Genomic DNA, 17,975 nt, shown 5'->3' with positions numbered 1-17,975 from the left:
AAAAGCAAATTAGAGCAATTTTAAACTCTCTTATACTTACTAAATTAGCAACAACATGGTAGACCGCCACCCAAACTGTAAACTTTCAGTGAACTGGTAATACTCAAATGGTAACACTAAAATATTCCATTGCTTTGGGAAAGCAATAAGGCAAACATATTAAGAACCATAAAACTGTCCATATATTCCACTTTATAATCTCACTCTCAGGAATTCACTCTACTAAAATTGAAAATAACTTAAGTGTTCAGTAGTAAGGAAATAGTTTAAATAAACTGAATATGAATATAATTAAAATAATAATTATCAAACTAATTACATCAGAAAATATGAAATGAAAAAAGTCAATTAAGTATAGGTGTCTTAAGACCATAATTATGTAAACAAAAGGAAAATATTACTACCAAATGAAAGTTCTGAAGTCACTACACCAGAATGGGGAGGATTATGGGTAATTTTTCCATTTGGCAAAATTTTATTCAATGTTTTCAGAGCAAAAATAGAATATACATAGCAAGAATTTTAGCAATATAAAAGGAAAAGATCGGTTACTATTTTTAAAAGTCACTTGTCTAGTCAGATAATCTCTACGCTTCTCCATTAGTAAATTTCACACGTCAACTTCTGAGCTGAGATCTAGAGCAGAAACACACCGGTTGTTTCTAACACCTAACTATGCCCATTCGGACCTTTGCTGGCCACGCGTGAGGACACATTCTAACCTGTACGGTTCCAGTGGACCAGCAGCCACTGCCGCCACCTCTGGCTGACACACTCTGCAGGGCAGTGGGTATCAGCAAGTAAAATTGTAAACTTTGAAACTGACAACTTTGTGGGTTTGGCATTTTATGTTAGTACCTCAAGATATCGATCTCTTTTCCTTATGATTTCCTGTGTCATTCTATGAATTACTTTCATTATTTTCATTTAAAATAGGTTGCCAGCGGGATAAAAATGCTCTACCAAAGAATAACTTTTTATACTGAGTTTCTAATAGGTTAACCATAAATAAAATCAAGTTAGTTTTCATAGTGAAGTTTTCCAAGTTAGAGGTAGCAAGTAGGCAACCACCTTAATAAAAAGGCAATTCATAAAAATCTAAACGCTCCTGTGTTAAGAAAATTTTGACAGTTTTTCCTTTTAAAACTCTATTTATTGAATAAATGAAGGACAAGCATTTCTACAGACTGGATGCATAATATATTGCTTTCCCATAACAAAAACATGAAGCATTCATTACATATGAAATTTACTATTTTGTAATGTGACTATGTTTTCAAAATTATGTTAACAAGGGAGAGAAAACTGTCAGTTTGAATGAAAATATTTGTGAATAACTATTTTTAGATATTTAGAGCAGAAAAAATTAGCTGGAAAAGCACAGGGGCTATCTTAGGGTCTATAAATATTAATTGAAAGAGCAAACTAAAAAAACAATGCTCTAAAAAAGGTATAAATACTAAAGAATAAAGCAAATTTTAATTGAAGATACATTCTTCAGCTCGCTTTTAAACTGTTGTTATTTAGTAACTTGGTACAGCGTGGTCGACTATGTTGAAAATATCAGGAAAAGATCTCATAGCTGCCAAAATATAAGCCACTGGGCTGTCCTCTGCACTAATGGCAGAGGTGAACTTAGTCTTGTATTTACTTACATCCCATTTGTGCTAACAGCAATAATTTGGTTCAATTACAAATATTTATTATTAAAAGTTTATTAGTGTCCAAGATCTAAACAAACACAGCTATTACCAAACAAATGCAGCCTCATCAAAGAAATGTTCTTAATAATCACAAACTCACCAAAACGTAAAAAAGAGGTAAATAACAGCCTTTTGAAACATAAATAATTTCAATACAATAGAGCCACCAGAAAGCCAAAATAAAGTCAAAGTAACATTAATTTACATGAACTTTTGTGATGCCAAAGAAACTCATAGTTCATATCTTTTTTTCTTCGATTAGAAAACGGGTTCAGCTTTTTCACAGGAAGACTCTGAAGCAAGAACAAAATCAGAAAGTTGATTTTCCCATACCCAATATAACATAATAATATCCTAAAAGAACATTCCACAGTATGGTAAAGAACTGAACAACTGCAAGGCTATTTATGATGTATAGCAGATAAAACTGTACATTATAGAAACTGTAAATGATGGGCATTTTTCTTCATGCCCCCAAAAAGAAATCGTTATTTGTCCTTGGCAGGTAGCTTGTCGCTGTGTACACAGGGTTCAAATGTCAATCAAGAAAGAACGACCCACGCCAATCTTAACATGTCTTAGTTACATCATCTTCTCCCTTCTTCTCATTTAGCGTTATAGATTCGCAGCTCAAAACTTGTCCGTTGGACTCCTCGGGTTTTGGTGTTTTGAGCGCCAGCTCCGCTGGGAGCAGAGACGGGCAGCGCTCCAGAGACTGTGCGATGTCATCGATTGTCCACCTGTCTTCCGGAAGGGCGTGCTCTTCGAGTGTGAACGGCCCCTGTTTGGTTCGCGTCAGTTCCAGGACGTTGGCACAGGACGCGAGCTCTACAGCGACAAGAGGGGAGGAGAAAATCCGTAAGCTAAACGATTCAGTGTATCACACTTTATCATTTTTCAAATGACAGAGGAACTCGATTCAAACCTCTCAAAATCACTCCACATAATAATTCAATATAAGAACCAAGAGCCTTGAGATTAAAAAATGATGAAATAGCAAAATAAATTTAATGACTTACCTTACAAGCTGCTTCCAAGTCTACAAAGAACTCACACATCCCTTCCCCGTGTAACCCATGAAGAAGCCCCCTGAGGGGACCATTCCTCCCACTGCGCGGATGGGATGGGGTAACAGGGCCTGTCCAGCCTGCCCAGTGCCGGCAAACGCGGGAGCCCGGGCTGCCGCTCTCTGGCTCTTCGCGGGACTATAGCACCCAGCTTTTAAAAAATTTGACTTGTACCAATGAAAATAACTTTTGGAAGGATGAACCTTTCCTTCTTATCCCTACTTTGGTGTAAATATTTTGTACCTGAAAAAACTGTTGGCCCTCCCATTCGTTATTCCCACCTTCATTTTCTGGTCCCCTCTCCCCTCTCTACAAACGTCTCACTGCAGCTGCCACTGCCGGTAATGCTGCCATCAACCTGTAACGCCTCCCGAAGCTGAAGGCAGCCCGACAGACTGCAGTTCTCAAGGCCAGTACTCAGAGATGTGACAGATAAAAAACTCCCTCTTCTCATCAAAAAAGGAATATTGCTCTCTAAATAATGCTTCATAATTCATCTTTAGGCTTACCTTTGCCAATGTCACTGACCAGGCTTCTGATATAAAAACCTCCTCCGCATTCAACATCTGAAACGTTAACAGTCGCATGGTAAATTGCTAACCTCCTCCGAAACCCACTTTACATAGAAATGATGCCTCTAAACAAATGTAAAAATGCTCTATGCAAACAATCGAGTGATAAAATATTTATGTGCTAAATCATAAATTATTCATCTCGTAGCATATGTGTTTGTGAGACTGAACAGTCAGAGCGTGGAGAAAGCAAACAACAGAAACTCAGGAACACATTTTAAATTAACTGGCAAGTCATGCCACTTCAATACTTCAGCCTTGTTCACTTAATAGGTTTTAAATAGAAATCTCATCTTTGCTCTCATGAGCTGAAGATTTTAAAAAATACTTTGAGATTTTGACCCCTTATTCATTTAATAGGTTTTAAATGGTCAGAGGGCTCAGCTTTGCTATCATGAGCTGTAGATTTTTAAAAATATTTCCAGATTTGCACACTCAACAAATACAACAAGCAAAATAAAAAACCTTCTCAGGGACAGGAATTACGTTTGGGGTAATATCTTATATGGAGAGCTCAGCATACTTAAATGTTCTCTTAGATGTATTCCTAAAGGAACCATAAAATAAGTAAAAATACACAATGTTTCAAAAGTAAATGCATATCTAAACACCTCCTTCACAAAGTATAACACAGCTTTATTGGTTAAGAGCACGGCTCTGGACCATTTTTATTCATCCAGAAGACATCCTAACTTTCCACACAAAAGGACTACATTCCAGCTGTTTCTAGTCATATCATACAAATAAAGGAAATTAATCAAAACTTACTACCTGGGGATTTTAATTCTTTTTTCCATTAGCTCAAGGGTGGGGGCCCCAGCTGAGGGGGAAAATGAGCACAAGGATCGAATGTAGGTGAGCTAACGTTTCGTTCTTGCACTATATTTGACTTCGGTGAAAAGACAACTCTTTGGCCTATCACAACTTCCAGTGAACAAAATAAAGTATTTACAGCTTAAATGCAATCGGGAAAATTCAAGTTCTTCTTACTTTCATATATAATATCTGCTGTGCCAACCCAGGTGCTGCATTTTCATGGAATGGGACGACATGTTTTTTATGGTGTTTTTCTCATTATTTGTCAAACATTTTAGAATCAGGAAACTAAAGAAAATGAGTGACTTCTTTTTTTAATTGTACAAAAATGATACTCTAGAGGAACCTAATATGCATTAGATAATATGCCAAAGTAACAAAGTTTAGAAAAAACGATTGGGGAGATTAAAGGAATCCTATTTAGTATGCACCGTGAAGTTAAGAGTAGGATCAATTTAAGGAAGCCTAAGGACTCAGAAGAACTATAGCTCTTATATATGTTCGGGGCTTTAGCTACTATATTCTGTGAGTAGGAGATCATACAATTTCCAAACAATCAAAACAAAATTTTTGTTTTTTTAATTTATTGGATGGATTCAAATAGATAACCTGAATTAAAATTTAGCCCATGTCCAAGGATACATTTCTGCCTTATGCATTATTTCTATATTTTCCTGATCTTTAACAGTAACTTGCAAGTAACAAAGAAGGTTGGGAGAAAAATCCCTCCACTCCTAGATTTCTTGTCCTAAAATAAAAAACTAAAAATGCTTTGTTTTAAGAGGACAAATTATTATGAATTTTAAAACAATGTAAACTATCAGATACAAGCCAAAATGGGGAACAAATATCCATAAGATAATAAAATATGAAATTTTGAAAATATATACTCCTTATCTACTTTTCTCCATTGAGATCCAAGGTATGTTACTTATAACTTCATAGAAAGATAATATAATACAATATATTAAAAACATAGCCTACTTAGAAAGGCATTTCTGAACCTCCAGCTGTAGGTACAGTATTCCCTCACTTATCGCGGGTATTACGTTCTAGACCCCCCTGCGATAGGTGAAAATCCGTAAAATAGAAACCTGACATTTATTTTAATATTTATATATATTTCACGGCTTTATAAACCCTTCTCACACACTTATAAAGCGTTCCCAGTCCCTTATTAACCTTTCCCACTCCCTTATTAACCTTTTCCACACTTTTATAAACAGTACTTATGTTCTTAAACATATTCCACACTCTTAAACCTACATAACTTTAACAACATATGTATACAGTACCGCAAAATTCCACGATATAGCGAAAAATCCACGATAAATAATTAAATATAATATTTTTTAAAATCCTGCAATACAGTGAGGCCGCAATAAGTGAACCACGATATAGAGAGGGACTACTGTATTCTCATTAAATGTGTTGTCAAAATGGTATTAACAAATCCTAGCCTTCCTTAAATTTGATTTTTAAAACTCTCTGATATCCTAGGGATCCATTAAAGTTACACACAAGTAATCGAATACAAAATAAAAGTCCATTGGAAACACAAATGATTTCAAGTTTCTCCATCTTACCTAATGTGAAAAATGGTGGCTGGAATTTCTGAAGGGAGAGACTATAAACAGTAACTGGCCTGGCAGGTTTTGCTTCTACTGCTTCACCTCTTTTCATCAAAGTTGAAAGTCTCTGTCCATCTTTCTTTAACGCAGAATAGCTTACGAGATGAGAGAGGGAGAGAAGAATTAAGAAAAAATGACAGAATAATTCCAGATTACAGCATGGAAAGAATGACTAGCAGCCCTTTAAATGGAAAAGCCTTCTAAAAATTGAACTAGTTATTTCTTTCAACCTCCTCCACAATGGTGTCAGGAACACAGTTCCTAAATATCTTTGAGGTGAATAGAGCTCAATCTAGCATCCAATGAGCAATCTTGTCAATTTTATTCTTTAACCAGCTTCCTGGAGACGGCCTATTCATGTCTTCAGCAGACCGCATTCTAAGTTAAGGGCATAAGGCCTCTCTGGTCATGAGGAGCTCTGTTATACTTCCTTGAAATAATTTCCACTCTAATAATATTCATTTTCATATCAAAGTTATCCAAATTTTCTGAAAAGCAAATAAGCAAATAATCTACTTAATGGATCTTATCTTCATGTGATAAAATTTTATTAGACCACAAAATCCTTGGAATAATCACAGAGAAAAATTCTAAGAGTTCTTATAAATAAATATAAATGTTTATTTTAACAATAATGATCCAAAATAATGTTTATTCATTTTCTGCTATAATTTTTAAACCTATACCTCTGAGGCAAAATTATGAAGAAACAAGTTTCCCACAGCCATTTCAGTATTGAAAAAAACCCCAATATTTTTATATACAAAAATAAATACTAAATTCTAAAATAATTGTCAACAACTTATCCTGATACAACATATAGCCATTCAGTCATTTTTTTAAAAAGTGATTTGCTTGAAATAGTATTGTGCATGAAAAATACGATTAAGTGTCAACTCAATGTCCTTATAGTTTTAACAAGTTATAACTCATCTGATTCAGAGAATTGTGACGCTTAAGATTCTGAGCCCAAACGGAATGGTCTCAGAACCTGAAAGGAAGGATCAACTGGACCCTGAATCACAATTCTGACACCTCCACCAGACTGGACTGGCCTCTTTACAGCAGTTCCGGGAGGTGACATCTTTTTGCTCCCAAACTGCCCTGATATCTGTAGAAGGGATCAGAGAAAAAAAAAAAAAATGGATAAACACAGAAGAGCAGATACCAGGGCGTGGCAATATCCAGGGACTGAGGACACGACATCACTGCCCCTTAGACAGCATCGAAAGCCTGGCATCCTGTCCCATCAGGTTTATCTTTACTCGATCATGTGCTATGTCAAATTTAAAACCCTTTTAAAGTGATGTTAACCATTGGAAAATAAAATTGAACATCTACTCAAAGTCAATAATTTAACTTACAGGGGAGGCACCTGCATTATATTCCCAGTAAATTTCTGTAAGATGCTTTCAATATCTTCTCGTGTTATTTTATCTGCCAAAAATGAACAGAAAAGTGAAACTAAAACAACCACAGAAGTACACGTGTTACTTGCACAGCACCGAAGCTCTGAAAATTCATTACCCATTTTTCCAACAAAGGCCTTTACTATAGTGTATGTCTTACAGGCCAAATTCTGTCTTGTTAAGATGAATAAAATATACATTCATGAGATGACAGGCGGACAAAGTCTCATATAAAAATGATCCAGTCATCTCAATGCATTTAGTTGGTTCTTATTAATGGCCTTTAGAACCTGCAAGTTGTTTTTTTAAGTTTCTCCAGGCATCAAATATTGTAAATAATTTAATGCAGTATTGAAGATTATCAAGTATTAAACACATTTAAAATTTTACTGAACAGATTTCAAAACTGTTCTATGGTATGGTATAAAGTTTACACACTCACATTTAATTCTGTCCCTGAGCAAAGCTGTATTTATCTGTCTCCTTTCCTCCCGTCACTGCTCTTGCAATTTCTCTGTTCTTTTAAATGAACACTCTCAATCAGAAGTCTGACTTTTGCCTCAAAAATAAGCCAGAGCAAAAAGAGAGTACACATAGCAAGGGTTTTAGTATTTTATAAATAATAATTTTAGAAAATCTGAATGAAGACATAAATAAAGCTTTCAGTATCTGTCACATAAGTCATTTTCAGCTGATATGACACTCTTTGAAATAAAATTATGCAATGCTAATGTATAGTTCTATAATTTTCTGCAACTGAAAACTATAACACACTGAAATTTGATATTTGGGATTTTTCATACTTACAGATAACTATACATATTTCATATTCAGTAACAAACTATAGAAATATTCTATAACTTAGGTAATAGTTAATGTAGGTATTAGGTGCTTCTTTTTCACTTTGTAGGGAATTTATTTAAACTTTTTTTCTGATATGTACATATTTGACTTCATTTGAACAATATTAACAAGAAATAATGTGCTTTCATTACTGTTCTAACACCAGAATAAAAATTTAAAAAGACAGCAGGGAATACTGTGTCCAGATTTCAATACCAACACAGCAAGACAGCCTTAACCTCACTGTGACCTTGATCCTTACAAGCTAAAAAGGAACAAAAGACCAGAATCCACTACAGAATCAAACAGAGAAGAGCTACAGAACTGAAAAGAATTTCTCCAACACCTAGCTGCTCCAAAAAGGCAGATCTCACAAGGCTATTATGTTCACACTGTTTTTCAAACAGATATAAACTCATGATACGGATGGAGATTTTCTTCATGAAAAATTTCATTCCACTATAACATTAAAACATAAATTACCGGTGGCACCTTAGTTATGCTAAAGTTCCAAATCTAGACACCATCCTGGCAATAGCTAAAAGAAATGCCACAGTTGATAAAATTGCAAGAGTTCTTAACTTAGTAACACATTTTAAAAGTAAGGCAAAACAGCGTTCTGCTGCTCAGCGGGCCTCTTCGCCGACACCCCTCCCTGCCCTGCGCCTCTGTCCTGCCCCGAGGGCTCTCTGCACTGATCTTCCCCACGCAGGACGGCAAGCTGTGCGCTCCCACATTCTACGTCTGCCCCGGTGACTCCTTCTCTGATTTAACGTCTCAGGCATTTGTGGGGTGTGCTGTTCATTCTGCAATTAATCATCATACACAACTTTGAACGATTACAATGAAATTCTAAGCTCCTTAAAGGTAAAGACAGCTTTTCTTCTTATATAACGTCCACAATAGCAGTGGCACTCAAGGCAGTCTTGCTGCATTTCACTTGCTGTGGGATAACAGATCTCAAGGTCTAAAGGGCATTCAAAGTGACCCAGGCCAATCATTCATCTAATAATTGAATCACCAAACAAAAAGCCTATGCAGGAAGTTATTTAACAATAAAAGTAAATGTAATAAATGTTATCAATAAAAATTATATTCACCACTACATGAGTATGTAGTAAGCATGCTGGCTATATCTATAACATGCTATTAGCTCAATCCAAATAATAATTGTCCCTATGACATAAGAATAAAGACTCCACCTCCAAAGGATTTAAATAGACATGGAAAATAAATCTCCAAAGCAAGTATACCATATAACTAGCCCAAAGAAGTACAACTCATAAAAGAGGCATGATACAAGTGCCATAGGATTTGGGTAATTATTTTTTGTTTAGTGATTTAATAAATCATCAGTGTGATAGTATTCATTTCAAATTAATTTCATAAAGTCATTCTAAAAAAATTAATTTATACAAGGTCATGTTACACATTATTATTTGCTTAAAATTTATTGGCTCTTCCAGTGAACTCACACGATAATTAGTACTTAACTGAACTATGAAGTAAAAACAATATGATGGAGTTAAAAACAATACTCAACCATGACAGAGTAACTGTTACCGGGCAAGCTCTGTCGCAATGAGCAGCTGTTAAGTTGGAAAAATATAAAATAAACAACCGTTTTCAAACATTAGACTACAGGCAGCAAACGCTGTAATCCCTGAGAGAAGGGACAGAAACAGGGCGAAGCGCACAATCACTTGCTTTTGCTTGGAAGTGCTTTCTGAACTGTGGTGCAGGGCGGGGAATCCCCAACAAAGCCTGTGATCTCACCGAACAGAAATCAGACTTGAGGGAAGCAGCAGCAGCAGCTGGAATTGGGGAGAACCACACAGATGCTATAGGGCTCCGGTTGAGACTTGGCTAAATTCCAAGCTGTACATATATATAGTGAGCTGCCACAAAATTACCCAAAGAACTGGTACCAAAGCTCCCACAAGGCTGAAAGATGTTTCAGTTCCAACCATCTGGAATGAGGAAACTCTGATGAACACACAAGGCATTCAGCAGAGACCTTAGAAAAGCCCTGTTTCAGAAGTAGTGCTAATCTAGACCTGGAAAACAAATGTACTCCACCCTAACAAGAAATCGACACCAAAGGGACTAGAGTTAATAAGTGAGTTTAGCAAGGTTCAAAGACAAAAGACCAATACACAATAATCAACTCTATTTCTATCTACTAGAAATGAACTTATCAGAAATAAAAAAATTTTAAATCCAATTATAACAGCATCAGAGTGTGCCATTATAAGTATCACAAGAGGTTAAAGACCTGTATACTAAAACTTACAAAAATATGGCTCTATTTTTGCAACTTTTCTCCTAAGTTTGATAGTATTTCAAACTAAAAAGAAGTCATAAAATATTATTATAAACAGCTTTATACCAGTAAGCTTGAAAATTTAGATAAAATGAAAAATTATCTAGAATGACACAAGATAAAAAAAAAATTAAGTTCTATAGTAAAGAATCCAACTCATGATTAAAAAAGCTTTCTAAGAAAAAGAACTCCAGATATCTACTAGTAAAATCTACCATACATTAGAAGAAGAAAATAATGCCGATCTGTCACAAATTCTTCCAAAGAATATAAAACACAGAGAATATACCCTGACTCACTCTATGAAGTCAGCATACCTTGATATCAAAACCAGTCAAGGACAGTCAAAGACATTAGGAGAAAGAAAAATTACAGTATAATCTTCACTCACAAACAAAGATGCAAATGTCCTGAACTAAATATTAGCGAACTAAATCCCAACAATTTATATAAAGGATAACATATCATAATCAATCTGGGCTCATTCCAGAAATGTTAAGTTAGTTTAATATTTAAATAAGGAGAAAAATAAATAGCTAAAGAATAAATATTTGATAAAATTCAACGACTGCTCATGATAAAAATAAAAAACCAACAGCAGCAAATTAGGTATAGAAGGCATCAGCCTTACTTTCATAAAACTTACAGAAAAAAAAAAACCTGTAGAAATAAAGTGGGAAGACTTGTTCTTTCAGATACCAAGACTTATTCTAGAACTACAGCAATTAAAACAGTTTGGTCTTAGCACAAGGACAAATAGACAATGTAACAAAAGAGATTCCAAACAAACTCATGCCTATATGGTGTTTGCTTTGTAGCCAAGGGCTGGATAAATTAGACAAAATTAAAAGTAAAAACTTCTTTTTTCTAAAAGACACAATCAAAATAGGTAAAAGACAAGCCACAGAGTAGAAGAAAATTTCCTCAACACATAATAACCAAAAGAAGAGCACATATCCAGAGTACATTAAGATCTTTTATCCAAAACAATATTTTTAGGGGGAAAAAAAGGCAACTGAATAGGAAAAGAAAAAAACTGAAAACCAAAAAAAATGAGCAAGAAACCTGGACAATACACAAGATAGCTAAGGAGCCAAAAAAACAACAATCATGTAATAAAGTACCGAATTTCATTAATAGTAAAATTAAAACCACAATGAAAAAAACTCTATGCATTTACCAGAATGGCCAAAATTTTAAAAACTGTTAATACCATGAATTGCCAAGGATGCAAGTAGAACATATATCTATTCCTGGTGGAAATGCAAAAAAAAAAAAAAAGAAAGAAAGAAAGAAGTTATACAAACACTTTAAAAGCTACGGATTTCTAGTGCAGTAAAATATATACTTATGCTGTGACTCAGCAATTACACCTGGGTATACTATATCCAAGAGAAATGAGTTCATGTATCTACCAAAAGACATACAAAATACACAGAGCAGCTCTTACTCATAAAGCTCCTAACCAGAGTCAACCCAAATGTAGGCTATCAACAATAGTGTGTGTGTGAATATATATATATTTACATAATATGGTACATTCGCACAATGGCATAATACACAGCAATAATAAAAGGTCAAAATACTGATACATATAACAAAGTAGATGAATCTCACATAGATGAACAGATGAATTGTGCCTGTGGAAGAATCTAGACACCAATATATATTGTTTAACTTCATTTACACCAACTTCAAAAACAGGCTAAACTACACTATGGTTTTAGAACTATCACCTCATCGTTGGAAGTTAGAATCGTAACCTCTGGAGCAGTGACTGGAATGAGGGGCATCAGAGGGGCTTCTAGGAATCTTCCCTTTCTTGACTAGATGGTAGTTGTGTGGATGTTTGCTTTGGGACAGTTCACTGAGCTGTAAATGTATGTTTTCTTCACTTCTTTATTTGTGTAATATGTAGTTCACAATAAAAAGTTTAAATACAAACAAAAGGCACCATAAAATAACAGATACCCATCTACACATGAGCCTCCCACAGTGTTCCCTGTTTGTTCAAATCACAATTTGAGATTCAATTCAATTCTTCAACTTCCTCCAATGAGCATGGGAAGCCAGACGAGAGCCCAAGAGGAGCCACTGCCATTAATATTCACAACACCCATTTGAGAAGACCTTGGTGATCCCCTATCTTGGGACTAAGGGTGTTTTAGAATAGAGTTAGCAGGAAAGACCCCCCTTTCCTTTTTCATTTTTTGCCTCCCACTATAAGAGCCACAAGAGAGGTAGAAAATCTATTCCCATCTCCGGAGCAGTTAGGCCTTCCCAGAAGCCGGGGCCACATCTGAGGCAGCCTGGGAGGTCATGGTCCTAGCGTCCTGAGCTCAGCGGAGGGCAGATGGACACAATGAAGACAGGTGCCCTGAAAGACACTAGCAATTGTACCTAAGACCTAATATCTTCATACTTCACACATGTGAATGAGGGAAGTGCAGCAGCAGGCAGGAAGACACTGCCTTTCCTGGGAGTCACCAGCAGTCATTTTTGTGAATGCTTTTATTGCCCGTCTTACTTAGTCATAGAGTAAATGTCTCATTCTATATGCCACACACTGTTCTAGAAACCAAAACTACAGTGAGGAGCCCTGGCTGCTGTGGCTCAGTGGATTGAGCGTCGGCCTGCGAGCCAAGTGTCGCTGGTTCAATTCCCAGTCAGGGCACATGACTAGATTGTACGTCAGGTCCCCAGTTGGGGGCACGAGTGAGAGGCAACCGCACAGTGATGTTTCTCTCCTTCTCTTTCTCCTTTCCCCTCTCTCTAAAAATAAAATAAAGAAATGAACAAACAAACAAACAAATAAATAATTAAAAAGAAAAAAAAACACACTACAGTGAGGACTGAAAGAGACATGGTCTCAGCTCCACAGCCCAGGGATTAACATGCAGATGTACATTAATAAATGGTGGAAAACATTACTTAGGAATAACAGAAGGTGTTATGAAAGAGAATAAAGGGAAGGACCTATTAATATGGTTGGACCTTTGATTCCACTGAGCCAGAGACTCATTTTCTTACTTCTCTGAGCTAACTTCTGCTACCTAAAACAATGGCTAATGATAGTATTTTTTGATAGAACAAAAATGACTTAAGAGCATTCATCTGCCATTTACTGCACAGGTCAATGAAGAACTGCATTTTTTATTGTTACAATGATTTAACAGGTTATGCTAGATACCTGTGATTTGCAGGTGGTATATAGCACAATGAATTGTCCTGTATGCTACATGACTTCTGGGTGTCTGCCAGATATTTATGTGGGTGAAAGCCTGTTAATAATCACCTGAAGCTAGAACCTAACCCCATTTTCCATTTAAAAACAGTGTTTTTTGTACTGTTTTTCATATACTGAATTTTCCAGTACTGAGTCATACAACACACCTCATATCAGTCTGCATTTGTACTCATGATATTTACAATGATTTATGAATAAGTGTGAACATCTCACTGCTTCATTAAGACTTTCAGTATTATAATATCTGTGCATTTACATACTGATGTACCATTTTTATTATAAATTACTTCTATTTCTTCTTTATATTCCATTTATATTTTTTAAAAACATGTAGGTAGGTCAGAATATCTTTGAATTTTACTTCGGGATAGAAAAGAAGACATTACAAAATATTAGTTATAGGTCTCAGCTTTAGTCTCAGAGAGTTGAGAACCTAGGTCCTCGCTCTCCATCAGACTGAAGTTCCTTAAGGACACAGGCTGGGTTCATGCTTACTTCTCTTCCCGTTGGCACCTGCTACAGCAGCTTTAACAAATAATAAACATTTGCTGATTTACTGCTATCAAACAGAAAAATCACATCACTCAGTAAAACTATCTGACCTCCCATTTTCTGGAACTACAAATACTATTCAATAAATTGTAGGGAGCTCTCCTCTTTTAAGGCCTAAAGAAAGTTAGTTTCCCCATGATTTCTTCCAACATTTTAATGAGATGATTTTTAACAAATAATGTTTTCTTTAAGACAAGCAGATAAGGCTACACGTTTTATAACAAAGAGTAGGTTTTTTTTTTTATTTCAAAAGGCTTAAGGACAGGGAGGAAGGGTAAGCTTCAGTATTTTCATTACCTTGATCCCCTTCTAGAATCCCCTACTCAATAAACTGGACCATCATGGAATCAGCTTTAAAACCCAAATTTGGGTCATGGTTGACAACTTCCTCTCCCTCACTACCCCATCTGATCAACAAATTGCACCAACTTGACTTCTTCACCGTTTTTCTAATTGTGTAAGTACTGACATCGCACACTTCAGTATACTCTGGATATGTGATATTCTCCTATTGCCCTATGCCTTTTTACTCTTATAGACCTTCTGGTTGAAGATTATGTTGAGTTTCCATTAAGTGAGGGTCTGCTATGTATCTCCTAATAAAAAGTAATATCAAGAATAAGTCAACGTTTATTTTTTAAATGACTCAAAATAAATCAGTGATTTCTCTACTGATTATGTTGTTCAATTAATCAAGTAAGATAATAAAACTACATATAAATAAATATTAACAGGTCACGTGAAGCTACTGTGAACAAGGAAAAGGCTGGTCTCAGTACTGGGGCAATATGAAATGTATAATGAGGAGACTCAACACAAAAGCATAGGAAAGCCAGATGTTGGGCTGCCTATAGCTAAATTAAGAAGTGATAATATTGGGCACTTCAGGTCAAGATGGTGGCGTAGGCAGACAAGGCTAGCCTCTTCGCACAACCACATCAAAATTACAACTAAAATATAGAACGACCATGACTCAGAACCATCAGAAATTGAGTTGACTCAAAGTGTGACAACTATGAAATTGAGTTAAATAGAAGTCTGACAACTACGGAATTAAATAAACCACATTCATCCAGACTAGTAGGAAGGATGCAGATGTGAAACAGGCTGATTGCACACCGACATGTGGTGGGTAAAACTTTGGGAGGCATATCTCAGGAGCAAGGAGTCCCAGCCCCACACCAGACCCGCGTCCACGGTTCTAGTGCCAGGAAGGTAAGTCCCCACAACTTCTGGCTGCAAAAACCAGTTGGGACTGAGTCAGTGAAAGAAACTGCTGGACCCCTGAGCAGTTCCTCTTCAAGAACCCACACATGGACTCACCTGCTCAGACTCACTCCCTCTGAGCTCCAGCACCTGGCTAACAGCCTGAAAGGCACCAGTGGTACACAGGAAGGAACGGAAGTGTCTGGTATCAAAGCAAGCAGAGGCCATTGTCCCTTTTCTAAACCCTCCCCACGACAGAGCCAGTAAGCTGGTATCATACCTGAGTCTCCATCAGCTTGGCTAACACTGTTGACCTGCCTTGGAGACCCCCAGAGACTCCGTCCCCCCCAACTTACAGCACAACCAGGCTGCTTTTCCATATGAATGGCTGGTCTTGGCTCCTGCTTCACAACTTCCTAAATCCTCTCAAACAAGCAACAGCTGGCCTCAGTGAGCCCCAGGCCCAGCACTAGCAGCATCCAGCTAAGATTCCCCGCTTGGCTTCACCTGGGAATCTTCAAGCCCAACACCAGTAACAGCCATCTCAGATTGCTTTATAGCTCAGGCAGGGTGTCCCAGGCAAAACACAGGTGTAGGCTGACCTTGGCTTGCACCACTTGGAAAACTCGAGGGCCAGTACACACAGTGGACAGCTACAGACCATGTTGGAGCACCACTATCCTGCCCCTGCACAGCTGATCCTCCACGGAAGGTGGAGGTTGGGGGGTCAGTGGTGATAGCCAGTCTTTGCAGCTGACTGGCCTGTGTAAATCTCTCCCCTTGATCAGCCAACAGCAACCAAGGCTCAACTACAAGAGGAGGGTGTATTCAACCCACACAAAGGGTGCACCTCAGTACCTAGCTTGGGTGATAGAGGAGGCTGTGCCACTGGACCCTACAGGACACCTATTACATTAGGCCACATGGCCAAGACACAGAGTCAAAGCAGCTCTACCTAATACACAGAAACAAACACAGGGAGGCTGCCAAAATGAGAAGATAAAGAAACATGGCCCAAATGAATGAGCAGATCAAAACTCCAGAAAAAAAGCTAAAAGCAATGGATATAAGCAATCTATCAGATGCAGAGTTTAAAATACTGGTTATAAGAATGCTCAAGGAACTTAGTGAGGACCTCAAGAGCATAAAAAAGATCCAGTCAGAAACAAAGGATACACTAACTGAAACAAAAAACAATTTATAGGGAAAACATAGTAGAGTGGATGAAACTGAGAATCAAATCATTGATTTGGAACATAAGGAAGCAAAAAACAACCAATCAGAACAAGAAGAAAAAAGAATTAAAAAAAAAAAAAAAACGAGGATAGTGTAAGCAGCCTCTAGCACAACTTCGAGCAGTCCAATATTTGCATCATAGGGGTGCCAGTAAAAGAGCAAGAAATTGGAAATCTATTTGAAAAAACAGTTGAAGAAAACTTCCCTAATTTAGTGAAAAAAATAGACATACAAGTCCAGGACACACAGAGTCCCAAACAAGATGGATACAAAGAGGCCCACTCCAAGACATGTCATAATTAAAATGCCAAAGGTTAAAGACAGAATCTTAAAAGCAGCAAGAGAAAAGAACTTAATTACCTACAAGAGAGTTCCCACAGACTGTCAACTGATTTCTCAAAAGAAACTTTGCAGGCTAAAAGGGATTGGCAAGACATATTCAAAGTCATGAAAAGCAGGGACCAACAGCCAAGATTGCTCTACCCAGCAAAGCTATCGTTTAGAATCAAAGGGCAGATGAAGAGCTTTCCAGACAAGAAAAAACTAAAGGAGTTCCTCATCACCAAGCCATTATTACATGAAATGTTAAAGGGACTTAAGAAAAAGATTAAAACTATGAACAATAAATTGGCAAAAAATGCGTATCTATCAACAACTGAATCTAAAAAGCAAACTAAGCAAACAAGAACATTGATAGAATCATGGATATGCAGAACATTTGATGGTTGCCAGACGGGAGGGGGTTAAGAAGTACAGATAGGCAGTTACAGAACAGCCATGGGCATGTAAGTACAGGATAGATGGAGCAGCCAAAGAGCTCAGAGCATAACCCACGAACATGAACAACGGTGGGGGGGATTCCCTGTGGGGGGAGTGGAGTGCTGGGTGGAGGGAGACAAAGGGGGAAAAATAAAGACAACTGTAATAGCATAATCAATAAAATGTAATTTTTTAAAAAGAAAAAATAGTGATAATATTAAACAGATGAAAAAAAAAGGCCTACATATAATTCACAATTGATGACATAATAATGTAGGTGAACTGACTGTACAAAACTGCTGCATTATAAAGAGCATAAGCACTGGGAGAGTTGCTAGGAAACCATTTCATTTATCTATCCTTTCTTAAAATAGTAATAAATAAATAAATAAAAGGCGTAGCAGAAAATTAAGGTTCTGCTTTATTTCCAGAGAAATAGCTTTCCCTTTGCCATACCTTTTATGTACTCCAAGAGCAAAGAAATATGATTAGTTTTAAAGCACTAAACCTGGTACATTTATTGCAACAGCTAAGAAGTAATTCTAAAATGAATAAACAATTGTAAGACATGGTAAAATCTAACAAGCGAGTTTCTCTGTTTCTCATAAACT

At 36.7% G+C, this 17,975-nt stretch overlaps 1 protein-coding gene across 1 annotated transcript in view; it reads right to left on the bottom strand.

Annotated features, from left to right (window-relative positions):
* Positions 1 to 1,699: 1,699 nt before the first annotated feature.
* Positions 1,700 to 17,975, bottom strand: part of TRUB1 (TruB pseudouridine synthase family member 1) — a 38,600-nt gene continuing 22,324 nt past the window's right edge. The window contains exons 5-8 of the mRNA XM_090278656.1: positions 7,154 to 7,226; positions 5,745 to 5,884; positions 3,280 to 3,336; positions 1,700 to 2,531 (exon numbers count right to left, since the gene is read on the bottom strand). Of these exons, the coding sequence (XP_090134782.1) occupies positions 2,272 to 2,531; positions 3,280 to 3,336; positions 5,745 to 5,884; positions 7,154 to 7,226 (530 nt within the window). The 3' untranslated portion in view covers positions 1,700 to 2,271. The remainder of the gene's footprint in view (positions 2,532 to 3,279; positions 3,337 to 5,744; positions 5,885 to 7,153; positions 7,227 to 17,975) is intronic.

Source organism: Furipterus horrens, unplaced genomic scaffold (genome assembly GCF_987537825.1).
Source record: "Furipterus horrens unplaced genomic scaffold, mFurHor1.1.pri manual_scaffold_5, whole genome shotgun sequence".
NCBI lineage: Eukaryota > Metazoa > Chordata > Mammalia > Chiroptera > Furipteridae > Furipterus > Furipterus horrens.
Note: the sequence above shows the minus strand (reverse complement) of the source record. Positions and strands in the feature narration are given on the sequence as shown.